Below are 15,252 nucleotides of genomic sequence, written 5' to 3' on the forward strand. Positions count from 1 at the left end.
ATATCATATTAGACTGAATATTATTCATTATTATAATACTATTAATTAATGTACGTTATCCTTTTATTAATTCGCTTCAATCATTCCTCACTTTGTTTAGCCGTATGCTTTGCTGTCCTTCTGGCCCACCAGATTCAGCTCTTTCATACGTGTCAAATTTTCATTTGATATTAAGAGATTAGGCACAATTTCCAGAAGACTTTACGCGCATCCAGCCAGAACTCTTTCACTTTTTTGCTTTATAATTCCCAAAATAGGAACTCTACACAAAATTCCAGTCGTAGCGGTGAAGTCACGACAAAAAGAGAAAAAACAGAAGTCATTACTCCCTCCTTCTATCACTAAAAATAATTATCTCAAATTATTTAACATTTTAAAGTTCAAAATATAATTAATTTTTTTTTCATTTTACCTTTAGTAGAATTTTATCATTAATAAAAATAACACATAGATAGAATAAGTGTCACCTTAGCCTTTTTGTCCCATAATAAGTGTCACCTTAAAAAACAAGACATAAATTAATTAGTTTTTTCTAATTCCATCCTTAAACAATAAAGTAGCATCTGAATGATGATTGAAAAAAGCCACATAGTAACTTGATATTGTTAGATTCTCAATATCAAAAGGTTTACTTCTTATGCATGCTCTAATCTAAAGGAAAAAAGTAATTTATTTTTATTATATAGGAACAATTTGATAAATTTTATATTATATTATTAATTTTTTAATCTGTGTATTTTTGACTAAGATTTATCGTGGGACTGAGGAAGTATTTCTTAAGAGCGCGTAGAACAAAAAAATAAATAAATTTGAGACAAAGAGACAAGGGCCCAAATGGGGCCCACTGCATAAGGCCCCAAACCAAACTTCCCGTTAAGCACACTTGTATCTTCACTGGCACGCAAAATTGAACGACGTTACGCCACGTGTCCTATGTCACCGCCCTACTCGGCATCACGCTATCATACGTGTCGGTATCAGTTACTTATACGGTGTCGTAATGAAGTTGCTTTAGCAAGTGATAAGATCATATTTTAGGATTATACGCATATTATAGTACAAGTTGGTGAGGTCCACCACCAAATGATATTTTTGAGCAAAATATGGCAGTGTGCCAAAACTAACGAAAGTCAAAAAGAAGCTAGTCAAATGACAATCTTGTCCCATGAGGAGTTCATGTGAAATGCCTCATAATGGTAATATCTTTGTCATCAGACAAATAACATGAGGAAAATGAAGTCCACTTCTGACAAATAACACGAGGATTTTCTTTTTTGGTAATCAATAACATGAGGAATTTATTTCGTGAACAAATTCACGTCTAAGTAATGCATGCTTGTTGAGGTTTTCCTTGTAATTACTAGTACTAGTAAAACTTGATAGAGAATAACCTAATTACTACCGATACATCAGCCCCAATTATAACAAGCTTGAAATCTATCACCTGCAGAGGCTAAATGCGTATAATTAAGAGGTGACATATTTTAAGTGATTAACCTATTTGTGTAATAGACGTCTGAATACACGTAAAGGATAGTCCCGATGCACAAAGCATCTTATATTAGCAGACAACTTGGAAGGAAAGGCCGCACGCTTAAGGACAGTAATGTAAATAACCTATCCTATCGCAAAGATTAATTACGCGTTTCCAGTGTGCCTTCAAGCCTCCAAGCCCGTGACCTATAAGTCACGTATATAACTTTACCGTTGCTCCAAAGCTCTTGTAAACACGCAAGCTTTACGAAATTTGACTCGAAAATATCATGTGTTCAAACTGCTTAATCATAATAGGTTGTAGTTCGAGTTTCTAAATAAAATTTAATGACATATTTAAAGAATGTCCATGTAATCCACCATATATAAAAATAAAAATATAAAGGGAAAAGGGTCAAAAATACCCCTCTACTTTGGAAAAAGGGCTAAAAATATCCTCCGAACTTATTTTAGGTCAAAAATACCCTCCCATCCTTAAAGTTTTCAAATATACCCCTGTCTTGAAGGAAATTATCTCCCAAAATAACCCGAAATCATTTTTTAAACCCACTCCATCATTTAAACCCGACACTACTAAATAATAACCAATAAGATCCCCATTCCCTCAAACTTCAAACCTACGTATTGGGGGAATAAGGGGATCTTATGGGTTATTATTTAGTTGGGTCGGATTTAAATGATAAAATGGGTTTAAAAATAATTTGGTTATTTTGGGGATAATTTCAGTCAACAAGACAGGGGTATATTTGAAAACTTTAAGGATGGGAGGGGAATTTTTATCCAAAATAAATTTGGAGGATATTTTTAGCCCTTTTTTCAAAGTAGAGGGGTATTTTTGACCCTTTTCCCAAATATAAAACAAAAGAAGTTGGTTAAGGGCAATGTTGTCATTTCATTGCAAGAACGGCCGAAAGCTGAGTTGCCTATAGTTTAATTTTTTAACATAACTCAACAAAATATCGGTTTCACTTGTTGATTAAAATTAAACAAAAATATCGGTTTCACTTGTTGATTAAAATATATTAAACCCTTATTATTTTTTTTGGGTGTTCGTTACTACATTATTGATTGCTTCTCTTCTCATCTACCCTTCTTCTTCTTCTTCCTTCATCGTTCACTCATTAGCATCCAAATTTATTTCTCTAACGTTTGTATGTGTGTATATGTAATAAATAAATGTGTCTGTCATATACATAACACACTTAAAAAAAATCTTTACAAGAAACGCACTTACAATTCTTCCCAATAATCCCCACCTTTTCCTAACCCTTTATTAAGGCTTAAATTACTTTTTGGGGAAAACCCCATTTGGGTTTTTGGATTCTTGATTGTAATTGTAATCAAATTCTTGATTAATTTGGGAAACCCCATTTGGGTTTTGTGATTCTTGATTGTAAATTTGGTATTTTTGGATTGCTGATTTTTTGTTTGTGTGGTGATATGACGTTTATTGGGAATGATGATGAAGAAGGGGTAGTGGTGGTTGTGCCAGCACCTTTGTTAGGGTTGGTTAGGGAAGATCCAAAAGGTGATTATGTAAAATTACGTGGAGATGATTTGGAGGAGAATAATACTAATAAAGGTTTTGTTAGGGGTTGTATGGGTGGTTCATCTTCAGGTGAAGGGAATAGTAAATGTTGGTCACTTTGGTGGTGGGCTAAGTTGGTAATACTTCTTGTTTTTGTGGGAATATTGGCTGCTGTTTTTCTTAAATGGGTTGGTCCCTTTTTCATGGATAAGGTCAGTTTGAGCATGATCTTTGGTTATGCGTGATCTTTGGTTATTCTTATTTTTTTTTTTTTGTGGAAATGTATGTCCTATTAAATTGTTTATTTGCATGTGAGAAAGTTGAATTCTTTATAGCTTCAGGTGAATATTTGTGAGAGAGCACTTAGGTTTAGCTTTTATGGTTGCTGTATAAGTGCATTGATTTTTGCTTTTCAACCCCTCTCAGTATATTATTGTAAGTGATAAGATAAAATGATTCATAAGTTGGTTGTGAGTTTATTGATGCTTCAGCGGAATTAGAGATTGTAATGTGCTGTCTTTCATCAAAAACTAATTTTTATTCTGTCAAGGGCTCCTGATTCTGGCTAAACTGCTTATGGTAGAAGTTTGAGCTACTTAAACCGATCTTTTTAATATGGGCTGACTTTGTGAAATGACTTGGATTTAGAGTACTAACTAAATTTAGTACTTTAGGTGGAAGAATTGTTATAAAGCATTAGGTGAGCTCAATTTTGCTAACTAAATCAGAGGAGAGTTGTAGATAAGATTTACTGAGGTTATTAATTTTAGGAGTCTCAGAGATTCATTTAGTGTTGGAATGAATTAGACCCGAATAAGCGGAATGCTTATGGTGTACTAGGGTTAAACACCATTCATCATTCTAATTTGGTATTTCTCTCTGGTGATACTGATTTTTTGACACTTATTGTAGTGCAAATCACCACTGTTTTATGATTCTGAATCATATCAATTTCTGACTGTTGTTTTTCCTATTTCAGGAGATTATTCCCATACTAAATTGGGAGACCAGAACATTCAGTACTCCAGTACTAGCAGTGCTAGTTTATGCTTCTGTGGCACTTTTTCCCACCCTGCTTATACCTTCCACTCCCTCCATGTGGGTAGCTGGGATGACGTTCGGTTATGGTTATGGTTTTCTACTTATCATTGGAGCAGTTCCTATTGGTGTATCTCTTCCTTATTTCATAGGTCATCTTTTCCATCACAGAATCCAAGTATGTACTTCATTACTTTCCACAGGCTGATTGCACTGTTCTTCATTTTGACTTATTTACTTCAATAAATTACTTAATCTCATTCTTATTTACTCCTGTAGAGCTGGATAGAAAGATACCCCAAGAATGCTTCTGTTATTAGACTAGCTGGTGAAGGGAATTGGTTTAATCAGGTTCGAGCTGTCGCATTAATCAGGGTTTCCCCTTTTCCGTACATGGTGTATAATTACTGTGCTATGGCAACTGGAGTCAAGTATGGTCCTTATTTGCTGGGGACACTCATTGGCATGGTTCCAGAAATATTTGTTACAATTTACACGTAAGACTTCTCTTTCTTTTCTTGTGTATGAGAATTGACTCGGTGTATTTCTTGTGACACCAATATCTGTTTAATAAAATATCTATCAGGTGTAGGCAGGTCCTCCCTTCCATTCCTCCATGTCTGCATCCCTTCCCTCCCCTCCACCCACGCCTCTGGTTTCTAAAGATTAAAAGCAACCTTTGTCACTTAATCATGTGAGAATAACTAGATATTCTCCTGAATACTAATAGAGGATAGGAATAGTGCTTGCCTTAGTTCGCTAGTTATAGGACTGGTGACCGACCTAATTTGACGCTTATACACCTCACATTCAGAGGAGGTCAGTTTTAAAAATGCAAGGTGTGGTGCCTAAGGAGGTCGCACCACTATCTATTTCAACTTTTTGGTAAAGTAATAATATTTTATTAAAGAAGGGCAACAAAACACCCGTGTGCAAGAAATACCAAAAAGTCGAAAACCTTACAAAAACATACGGTTTTCTGTGAACGACACCCGTTTTTTATACATAATATAGGGACCTCGTATTGTACCAAAAAGAACTGAGGGATAAGAGTCACTCCTCAAATGTGTAAAATCCTTCTCTATTCCATCATTAGCTCTCTTATTTCTACGTATGTTCCACATGAGTGCTACAGGAGCAACATCCCATGTCATACGTCTTCTCTTCCTTTTCTAATGGTCCAGCTGAACATGGCTTCTTTAACGTGTCTTGCATTACCACTCAAGACCAAACCATGACAGTGTTTCCCATCAGAAGCGAGACACTATCTGACATTCTAGAAGTAGATGATTCACGTCTTCTCCCAAGCTTTTACACATGATGCACCATCGGAGACATGTAATCTTCCTCAAATTGTCAGCCATTAATCACCCCCTCACAGCTGGCCAAGTGAAAAAGGGATTATATGCATGTGGATACAAATGTTAATTGTTGTTCTCCAAGTCACGTCATAATTGAACTGGCTAATGCCTGAGGTGTTCTGAAGTACAGCAATAGCAATTTGAGGTGTTAGGAATATAAGCTGTCCTAGCGTGGCGAATGTGTCAGCTTAACTTTGTTCAATGGTGGAAATGTTTCTTAGGCCGCATTTCCCTTTCCCCCCCTTGCCATGCTTATAGTTGCCTGTAATTTTTAACTTAGACAGTTACTATGCTCTAGCAAGTGGAGGTCATTGCAGGATATTGAAAAACCTTATTTTCAAGAGCCAGGAAAAGCTATTTCTTCCTGTAGCTGGCCTTATGAATTTGGTTTTTGTATGATTAACTATGCCATTAGTCAAAAATACAAAATGATTGACGCGAAAGAGAATACTGAAGGAAAAAAAAATGAAAAGTAAAAATCCTTTGTGATCTACATATTGTTGCAGTAAGATAGTCCTTGCTCAACTAAAATCCCTAGACATGGATAGTAATCAGTATTTGCCAACTTTCATCCGATCTTTCTTTTCTTGCTTCCTTGTTCTATTATATTATTGGCGTTAGGGGCACTGTATGTTGTAGCTGCTGCATTAAGCTTTCATTCGAAGACTGTTACTGTATGCATACAAACCCTAGACCGTGGATTATCTTTTGCAACTTTTGTTTTTAGTGTTTCAAAACAGTAATTTGCAATTTTTGCTGTATTACTCTGAGGTGGAATTAACTTATTATTGGACAATGTTCAAACATTCAAAAAAAGGAAGTTTATGATCAGGTGGAGGCAGGCATAAATCATTAAATTATCTCTCAAGAAAGTTATTGTGGAAGTGATTGATATTTGATGGTAAAAGATAGTAATAAGATTTGTTCTTCATGGCTGAAACTAAAGTTTTTAAGTCTAATTTGAACAGAGTGATTTCAAAACCCATAAGACTCAATCAAATGGATATATGAAAGGACTCACATTAATAACAATGCTTCTTCATATCGACTGTTATATTTGAGCAAGTTAAATACTTAAAGTGGGAAGACAAAGAGGTAGCTTGTGATTTGGAAACATTTGGCTGACCTATTCTATAGAAGAATAAATGATGATGAATTTCTATTTATACTAGTTAAAATCCTTTTAAGGTAATTGTAGTCCAAGAATACTTGCTTTCAGAAGAAAACAAGCAATCGATTTTGTGTCTTCTCCTGGCTTTTCTTTGCTAGAGTTATATTGCCTTTAATGTTTAGTACTCTGCTTGCCTGTGATTCTTCAGGTTTTGGTTCCTTTCCTCTGTACTGGGGGTGCAGTGGGATGGGAAGGGTTCCGTGGTTTGTGAGCTTTTGGGTTTTGGTCGACTTCTCGGGGGGGAGTGCAAACTGAATACAAAGCAGGCTGTTACTTATATTAGGAGGGTTTTATTTGGTGTATGCTGCTCCACTGGGATACATAATCTTTACTTTTCATTGTTAAAACTTCCTTGTCTGGTTTTATTCTATTAATAATATCTCTTGTTTACTGACTTTAAAAAAAAAAAAAAAAAAAAAAGAAGAAAGAAACCTCCGCTTGGTGAATAACTTTTCTTCCAACTTTTTGTGCAGTGGCATCCTGATAAAGACACTTGCAAATGCTTCGCAAGAGCAACGTTTTTTATCAGCTCCACAGATTGTTCTTAATGTTATTGGCTTTAGTTTCACTTTTGCTACGACCGTGATGATCACTGTATATGCAAAAAGGCGGCTCAAGCAACTGCAGACAGACGAGGAGCTATTGCTACAATAAGCTTCTGCTTTGTTACAGTGTCTGGACAGGTGAAAAAAGGAAGGGAAAGGGGATCTTAGAGATTCTTTGCTGACCGAGATGGTCATTTGCATCCTTCAAGAATCTTTATCGCTGCGTAGGATTTTTTCTGCTCATCACCTTATAGCGGAAGTCAATCGACAATTATTTTGTCACTTTGGTTTTATTAGCTGCACCAATCGTGGACTATTGCAAGGAAGTTGAAAGCCAGGAAACTAACATAACTGACATACACAGGGAGCAGTCACTCATTCAAGGCTGTCTCATATTGTTTGATCATCATTGTACATAATTGAATAACCCAATTATGGGTAAAACAGAATTAAGGTCAGAGTATTTGAAGAATGAGTGCTTGGGAGTGACAGACATATGCTTGATTAAACATTGCTATTTCTGTAGATAATGAAGAAAATTTTGGTCTATCACCTTGTTTACTTACAGTTTCACTCAAAAAACTTCCTTTGAATTAGCATGGAAATTGTTACACGTGAACTAGTTGTAGCTTACTTTTGTCAACTTCTCACTGATGTACTTAAAAACTTTTATAACTCATCAAAAGAACTTGGTGCCACGAGGATACTCTCTGAAAGTCCAAAGAGCCCAGAAAAAAAACAAATAGAACAGATTAACGAGCATATGTTTTGGACTAACATAATTAGTTCAACATCAAGATAGTTGCATTTCAAACCACACTGCCAGTGTTCGAATTGGTTGAAGTAATTCATAAACATGCGTCATCAACTAAAAGAAGAAAATTCCTCTGAAGTTACCAAAGATTTAGACAAAATGTATCTTGGGACACTTGTGTAAGTCCATAAAGGAACTGATTCAGGCGGCAAATTGGGTTCCCTCCCCGTAGATAATATCTGTGAGGGAGAAATATGTATACATTTTTTCTGAAACATGCTAAGGCCTTAAACTCAAGGTGTCGTCACTATATCACAATCAGAACATCACATTTGAATCTCTATTACCTTAAACTTTCATGTTCGTTGTGAGCTTAAGCGAGTCTGGCCCATTATATTAGTGGATCATATAATGAGGGGCAATTTGCAGGATTGACCTTCGCTGGGGGTGGTCTTTAATTTTTATCCCTCAAAATGGTGGTCTTTAAATTTTGTCCTTCGGGTAGAAATTCTGCCTGATTTACATGGCGCAAGCAGAATTTCTGCCTGTGAGGCCCAAAAGGCAGAATTTGCTTGCCAGATTTGCAAAATTTTGTCTAGCCCTTTTTTTTTTAGTGAGCTGGGGTTCGAACCCACAACTTCGGGGTGTTAGGCGAGGGCTAAAACTTAAAGATCACCAATTTGAAGGCCAAAAATTAAAGACCAGCCCAAATGAAGGACAATCCAAGGAAAAAAAAGTATAATGAGCCGGACTTGTTTAAGCCCATATATATTTAACATGAAAGGCTAATGTATCGCAACGTCGTCGTTTTCTTATCTATCTTCTCATCGTCCCAACCAAAAAGTTGCAAAGTTTCAACCCATTTTCTCAAAATTGGAGCAGAGAGTCTTACAGCAAAAAATGGCTGTTCAACCTCTCTCCACTATAGTAACCACTTCAAAAGGCATCAACCACCTCAATTACAGAGTACCCACAAAAAACACAACATTGGAAGCAAAACATTTGCAAAACCAATGGCTTGGAACTCCAATTAAATACTCTCTTCAATCCAAGAATTACAAACCATTTCTTACTAAACATTGCCCCATTAAAGCCACTCTCTCCTTCAGCCTTCCCTATGGGTAAATTCTCACATTTGCCCCTCATTTATCTTTGCATTTTTTTTTTTATTTAAAGTGTTTTTTCTCATTGTATCTTTGTTTTTTTTTTGGATTAAGGTTTGGGGTTAGATTAGTTATCTATTTATGTATAAATATGAACTTCAATTAGCCTTAAAGTCAAATGAGCTCTTATCAGAATGAAATGAACCCGAGTGGATATAGAGAACTCATATAACTCGATCCCAATTGTGTTATGCTTGATTCACAGTTGCTTGATTATAGGAAAAACTATCTATTGTAACTGATTATGCTTCATCATTATATTTTATAGCCGTACTTTTAAATAATTACAAAACATATACATGCCTAAATTGTAGGCACGATTCTTGTATGCGCGCATATTATGTGTGTATTAGTGTATATACAATGTGCCAGTGTATATACATTGATACTGTATGCGCGCGCATACAGTGTATATGCTACGTTTTGAAAGAAAAATATTGTTGCTATTTTTTCCAAAAAGAGGCACTAGTCTCGCCACTTATGAAATTTTCCCTTGATTATATCATTTTTGGGCTAATCAAAGTTTATCCTGTAAGTTATAAAGATGACAGCTTTGCTTCATTCTGTTATTGCAGAAAGCCAGATCCTGCAGTATCTATTGAGAAAATTCCTAAGTGAGTATTTTCCTTTCTTTGTTGTTTTATTTCTCTTTGTTTCCCCAGAAAAGGAGGAAATTTTTCGGTTATTTGTTGTTTGATTATCTTGTGTTTGTTTATTAGTTGGTATTTTAATGTGTTTTGAGGTATCTTGAATTGGGTTAGTGAAATTATAGATGGTCGTCAAAGGCGATAAAATCATTTGCCATGGGTGAACTGGAAGCAAGAAAACTTAAATATCCCACTACCGGAACAGAAGCTCTTCTTATGGGGATTTTGATTGAAGGTTTGTTATTTTATCCCTTTATTTTTGTTTTGGTAGCGATACTCTATTTGATCGTGCAAGCGAAATGCAGCTCTTACTTTTTTGTTACACGTGATGCTAATTACTCAAACTAACACTTGAATAAACAATAGACAGAGGATAATTTCATGGTGCACACATACTTTACTTATAACAATGATTTTGTGATAGAGCTATTAATGTGAAGAGGTGCTTCAGGTTTGCATATCTTAAACATATTCTTATTTTAGTAACTTCAGTAGGGGCGGATGCACAGTTTCAGTTACTGGTTCATGTGAACTCAATAACTTTTGTCCAGACTCTGTATATATGATTAAAAATTCCGTAAATATCTATAAATATTTGACTATGAACTCAATTATTATTGTATACATTTATCGTTCTAGGAACCCATAAACTTCAAATCCTGGATCCGCCTCTGAACTCCAGTATAGTTGTGTTCATCTATTCCTTTTCTATTCCATTGAGATTTGGATAAGAATACTCAACATAATGTAGTTGCCAAAGCCATTTTACAGTTTAGCACATTTAATGGACATCACATTGCTATAAAACATTGTGATATAAACAAGATTTTTCAATACATGAAAAGAATTCGGTTGGGTTGGGAGGCTATTCAGGTGAACTATATCAGTGCTGTAGCTTTTGATGTTAGTTTCTCTTTAGAGGACCCAAAAGAAAAATTGACCGGCACATGAAACTATGGAAGACAAGATTGCAACTTCATTGGAAAAGTATTCTCTGCATTTAACCTTATGCTTTGGAACATTGTGGCATGCAGAAGTCGATATAAAGCACATCTAAGTTGATGGAAAATGTCATTCTGTTGATTTTAGCTTATATGTATTAGGAACTCTCTGCACCAAGAACATCATTCAGATATATACAGAAACAAATTCTCGAGATTATGACTGCATATCTGTATTGATTTGAGAGAAAAAATAAGAAGGAAGATAGTTTAGTTTTAGAACAGGTCTTTCATCTAAATATTTTCTTTTTCCATTGTATGTTGGCGTGCTAAAGACTTTGTATGTATCCTATGTTTATATTTCCTATTACATTTCCTCTGTGATTTAAGCTGCTTTAATCATTTTAGATAAACAGCTTCCCTGAATATTTGTTATTCTTCTAGAAGTACGTCGTGTTAGAGCATTTATTTCCTTCTGGCACTGCAGGTACGAATTTTGCTTCAAAATATTTGAGGGGAAATGGTATTACACTCTTTAAAGTTCGTGAAGAAACTATCAAAATACGTGGAAAAGCAGACTTGTTCTATTTCAGTCCCGAGCATCCTCCTTTGACTGAAGATGCACAAAAGGCTCTTGATTGGGCACTTGATGAAAAGCTCAAATCCGGTATGTGTATACTCCCACCTACTTTACACATACACATGTTTGTTGGATTGATGCATCTCTCTGCCTTCACAAATATCCGTCAAATTCCTGTTTGAACCATGGAAAATATTTAAATAAATCACGGGGAGGAATGATCTCGATCTTCCAGCATGAAGGTGCTTGCAGAAGCAAATTTGATATTCTAGTGTCCGTTTTAGGAGTGTAACAGAGTGGGTTCGCCAATATACCACTAACTTGTCCTTGCATAGCTTTTGCTGTACATGGTCATGAACCACCTACTTTCTGTGTCTAGCTTGGGCCGAGTGAGACAGAACTAATTCAGTCTACAAGCAAAGTTAAAGGAGTCTAGCATGGTTTTAATATCTATGCTGTTCAGGTGAAACTAAAAATTGACAAGATCAGCGTTAAAACAAAATGAACTATAAGATTGAAACTAAAACTTCAATATTTAACAGTGCATACTGTGGATATTCAGTAACTCTATTAGAACACATTGCATTTCAAATCTTCAAGTACCTCACCTTAGTAGGGAGAAATTGCTATCAGAATTTATCACTCCCTGAATCTCAAACAATTCAATTGATATTTTCTAATGCAACTTTCAAAGTTTCAATATTTCAAATTCATATAACTACTCAAATTTGGATCTATCAACTTAGTTCACAGCTGTTACTTCATGTTTTCTTTTTCTCCTGCTATATATATACGTCACTGATATTTAAACTCCATACAAATCAAATAGTCTCACATAAAATGGGAAGAGCGGATTACTTTTAAGTTCTTAGGTATTTATAATGCTGTATTTTGTGTTTTATGCCCCCCAACAACCACCCAAGAAAAAGAAAAAGAAAAAAAGAAGAAGACAGGTATATTCTATGAATTTGTAATTCCCATCTCAGGGCACCTCAGCTGTTTAATCATTCTATGGTGCTTTTGGATTCTATAACAGCTGAATTTCAGTCCAAATAATTGTTTCTTTTTGTTAAGCAACCCTTTTTGCATTGCCAGAGATGGCAATTTTAGAATTTAGTGGAAATAGCAGAGAGATAACCTTATTTTCTTCGAGAGATGAAAAGTACATTATTATGTAGCACCAAGAAGGTGCAGTGAAAAGTAATTTTTTTATGACAACGGAACCCGCAACTGTGCCATTCAGGTGCGCACGAGGTAAACCCCGCTCCAGTGTAGTAAGCCACAAACTACACAGCAGAAGTAAACAGCACTAGGCAAGCCCCGTCCTATTCTTGGAGGGATTCTATGAGATCTATCACTGTTTAAGCAATCATCTACAAAGCCCATTTTATACCAAAAATGAAACAGCCCATTTTACACCAAAAATGAAACTAATGTAAACAGTTCATCTTGATCTTTTGAATAGTGTTATTTTTATCTTAAAAGCACCTAATGTTTAGCTCCCTGGAATAGCAAAGAGAGAAATTATGCTACCGATATGGTCAAACATTAACATGTGCTAAAAAACATCACTTCAAGATCACCTGATTTATTTGTCTGGGGAGAAGAGACTGAAAATGTTGTTGATTATTAATGGAAATGCAGGTCAAAATGGGGAGATTACAACTACTCATTTGCTCCTTGGAGTATGGTCACAACAAGGTTCACCAGGTTATAAGGTACTCGCTACATTGGGCTTCAATGACGAAAAAGCTAAAGAACTGGAGAATGTAATTTCAGAACCTGGATTTTTTGAGGATTAAAGAGGTTGATTTTGCTTTGATGTATTCCTTTAACCTAAACTGGGGCTCTAAATTTGCAATCAGATTAGTCATTTTTCGCGATCTTTTAGTTCAGCACTGGATTTTTTTGTTTTTTGAGGATGCATCCCTCTTAGAGGGCTTTGCACATGATCAAAACCTTTATGCTGTTTGTTTAATGGGGTTAATGATATCTATCAACATTAAGTCCAAACCTAAATTGGAAAAATGGCACGTCATTCCAGTAGTACTAGTGTTCAACCCTCCGCTGCTATTGTCACTATTGATGCCTGTGTAAATCAACTGTTTTCATCGCACTCAAAGTGGCAAGTATACTCATAATATAAAGATCCGTCAAAGTTTACTAAGACAAGTATTATTTGCCACTCCAAGCTAAAAGGCTCTCAATTTTATACCTACAAGGTATTAACTTACTCTATTCAAAATCATGCAAATGCCATTAAGACATTATTAAGAGATATTCGAGGATATTAGTTTTAATAATAAGAATTTTGTTTAATTTAGTACAAATACAAGAAGTGCCATTGTGTACTTTCTCATTGTTTCTTGACCACTAGTAAAACAAGTAGAGTTTCGATTTGTAAGCAATGGAGTTGACCTTCTTGGATAGAATTAAGCAGCTTACACAACCAAAGAACACAATGAAGAACAGAGAGCCTTATGTGTAATAGCCACTTTCCAGCTCCTGTTTATTGCACGTGTAGAATTCAAAACTCCGTAATAATGATTATTTTTTAAAAACAGGACCAAAAATTGGCCAGTAGACAATGGAGGTGTCAAAATGACAATGCAAATTCAATGATGGGTCATGGGAATAAATGAACCTGTCCAATTTCAGCTAAAAATAGCAGCCTACCAAGGAATAACCAGAAACGAATTCATTGCTGCTCTACTCCCAACTCACTGCAAAGCTAAGGAAACAGTTAACTTTAAAATACCTAACAAAAAAATCAAATAGGGACAATCAATTTTTTCTAGAATTTACTGTTCCAATTTATTGTTGTAGCAAGAAGAACCGCTTCCCCATTATTAACCTGAATAGTAAGGTTAAAGTTGGTCCTGTTTTCAACTTTGGGCTGCCCTGTTGTTGAAATGTGGTCTTGATATCCAGCCTTGTGATTAGAGAATAAGGAATTTTAATTTCTGACACTCTCTTTTCGAAATCCTTTTTTTTTTTGGGCATAATTGAAAGAGTTTGTCAAACGATAACCTTGACAAATGACAAATAGTAGCCAATATATGTTTGGTTTGTTACGTTGTTATTTTGAGCCAGACGAAGTCAGGATTTTCATTAATCATTAAGTAGGGGTGGGTATTCGGTATTTTTAAAATTCGGATTCGGTAATTCGGTAATCGGTAATTGAAAGTAGATATCAAATACCGAACCGAACTTTGATAAACCGAACTTCAGTTTGGTAAATTTCGATACGATATTCGGGATTTACCTAGAGAAACTATTAAAGCATCATTTACTTTGGGAACCATGACTGCAAACTGAAGGCAATTTAGTACTGCAAACTGAAGGCAATTTAGTACTACTAGTGTTGTTACCGTGTGAAGAGTAAGTATTAAATAATATGATCAGACACAAACAAAATAGTAATAGTTCAAAACTAGCTTAATAAACATAAGTTAGAGCTACGGTGATGAGCATCTGTTCATACGTATATCAGTAATGAAATTTTATGGATACTGTGTGTCATCTAGTTTTATAAGGCTAACCCCATAGATGAGGTGAACCTAAAACATTGTCCTGCCTGGCCATGGTATGGAGAGAAATTCATGATTTCAGAGGGTATAGAGAAGGCTCCTCATTCAATAATTCTTAGAGGTCAGTCTCAAAGTGCTTACTATCCAACACTAATTCACACTGAGCAGAATTGGGGACTAATATTTCGTACCGAACCTGAATACCGAAATTTTAAAATTTTACTCCCGAATACTGTACTAAATACCGAATTAGCAAAATTTTCGGTTTGATTCGGTAATTCGGTTTTCTGTAATTTATGCCCAGCCCTAATTTATTAAGGGATTCAAAACATAAGAAGTAAACACACGAGTCAAGGATTCAATATTATGTATACATGAACTACACTTTTAATCTTGTATATATATATATATATATGTAATTTTTCACAGGAGGAGCTCGGATGAACTAAACAGAGTAAAACCTCTTATACCAATGATCCGAATTCGTGCCGTGTGCAATA

At 35.3% G+C, this 15,252-nt stretch overlaps 2 protein-coding genes across 2 annotated transcripts; both read left to right on the plus strand.

Annotated features, from left to right (window-relative positions):
• The first annotated feature begins 2,480 nt into the window (after positions 1-2,480).
• Positions 2,481-7,686, plus strand: LOC132043816 (uncharacterized). Its single transcript, XM_059434285.1, has 4 exons — positions 2,481-3,234; positions 4,002-4,238; positions 4,340-4,557; positions 7,066-7,686. Exons 1-4 carry the CDS (start codon positions 2,935-2,937, stop codon positions 7,244-7,246), a joined length of 936 nt encoding a protein of 311 aa, XP_059290268.1. The 5' UTR covers positions 2,481-2,934; the 3' UTR covers positions 7,247-7,686.
• A 1,090-nt stretch (positions 7,687-8,776) lies between these two features.
• Positions 8,777-13,105, plus strand: LOC132043780 (ATP-dependent Clp protease ATP-binding subunit CLPT2, chloroplastic-like). Its single transcript, XM_059434251.1, has 5 exons — positions 8,777-9,012; positions 9,630-9,668; positions 9,827-9,936; positions 11,130-11,309; positions 12,867-13,105. The coding sequence occupies exons 1-5, from the start codon at positions 8,792-8,794 to the stop codon at positions 13,022-13,024; spliced, it is 708 nt and encodes a 235-aa protein (XP_059290234.1). The 5' UTR covers positions 8,777-8,791; the 3' UTR covers positions 13,025-13,105.
• The last annotated feature ends 2,147 nt before the right edge of the window (positions 13,106-15,252 follow it).

This window comes from Lycium ferocissimum, unplaced genomic scaffold, assembly GCF_029784015.1.
Source record: "Lycium ferocissimum isolate CSIRO_LF1 unplaced genomic scaffold, AGI_CSIRO_Lferr_CH_V1 ctg285, whole genome shotgun sequence".
Lineage (NCBI taxonomy): Eukaryota > Viridiplantae > Streptophyta > Magnoliopsida > Solanales > Solanaceae > Lycium > Lycium ferocissimum.

Bases quoted from the DNA above. Each gene is read 5' to 3' on its own strand.
- LOC132043816 (XM_059434285.1), top strand. From the start codon at position 2,935: ATGACGTTTATTGGGAATGATGATGAAGAAGGGGTAGTGGTGGTTGTG. The intron at 4,239-4,339 runs GTATGTACTTCA...TTACTCCTGTAG, and splicing joins TTTTCCATCACAGAATCCAA to AGCTGGATAGAAAGATACCC. The intron at 4,558-7,065 runs GTAAGACTTCTC...CTTTTTGTGCAG, and splicing joins ATATTTGTTACAATTTACAC to TGGCATCCTGATAAAGACAC.
- LOC132043780 (XM_059434251.1), top strand. From the start codon at position 8,792: ATGGCTGTTCAACCTCTCTCCACTATAGTAACCACTTCAAAAGGCATC. The intron at 9,937-11,129 runs GTTTGTTATTTT...CTGGCACTGCAG, and splicing joins TATGGGGATTTTGATTGAAG to GTACGAATTTTGCTTCAAAA. The intron at 11,310-12,866 runs GTATGTGTATAC...ATGGAAATGCAG, and splicing joins TGATGAAAAGCTCAAATCCG to GTCAAAATGGGGAGATTACA.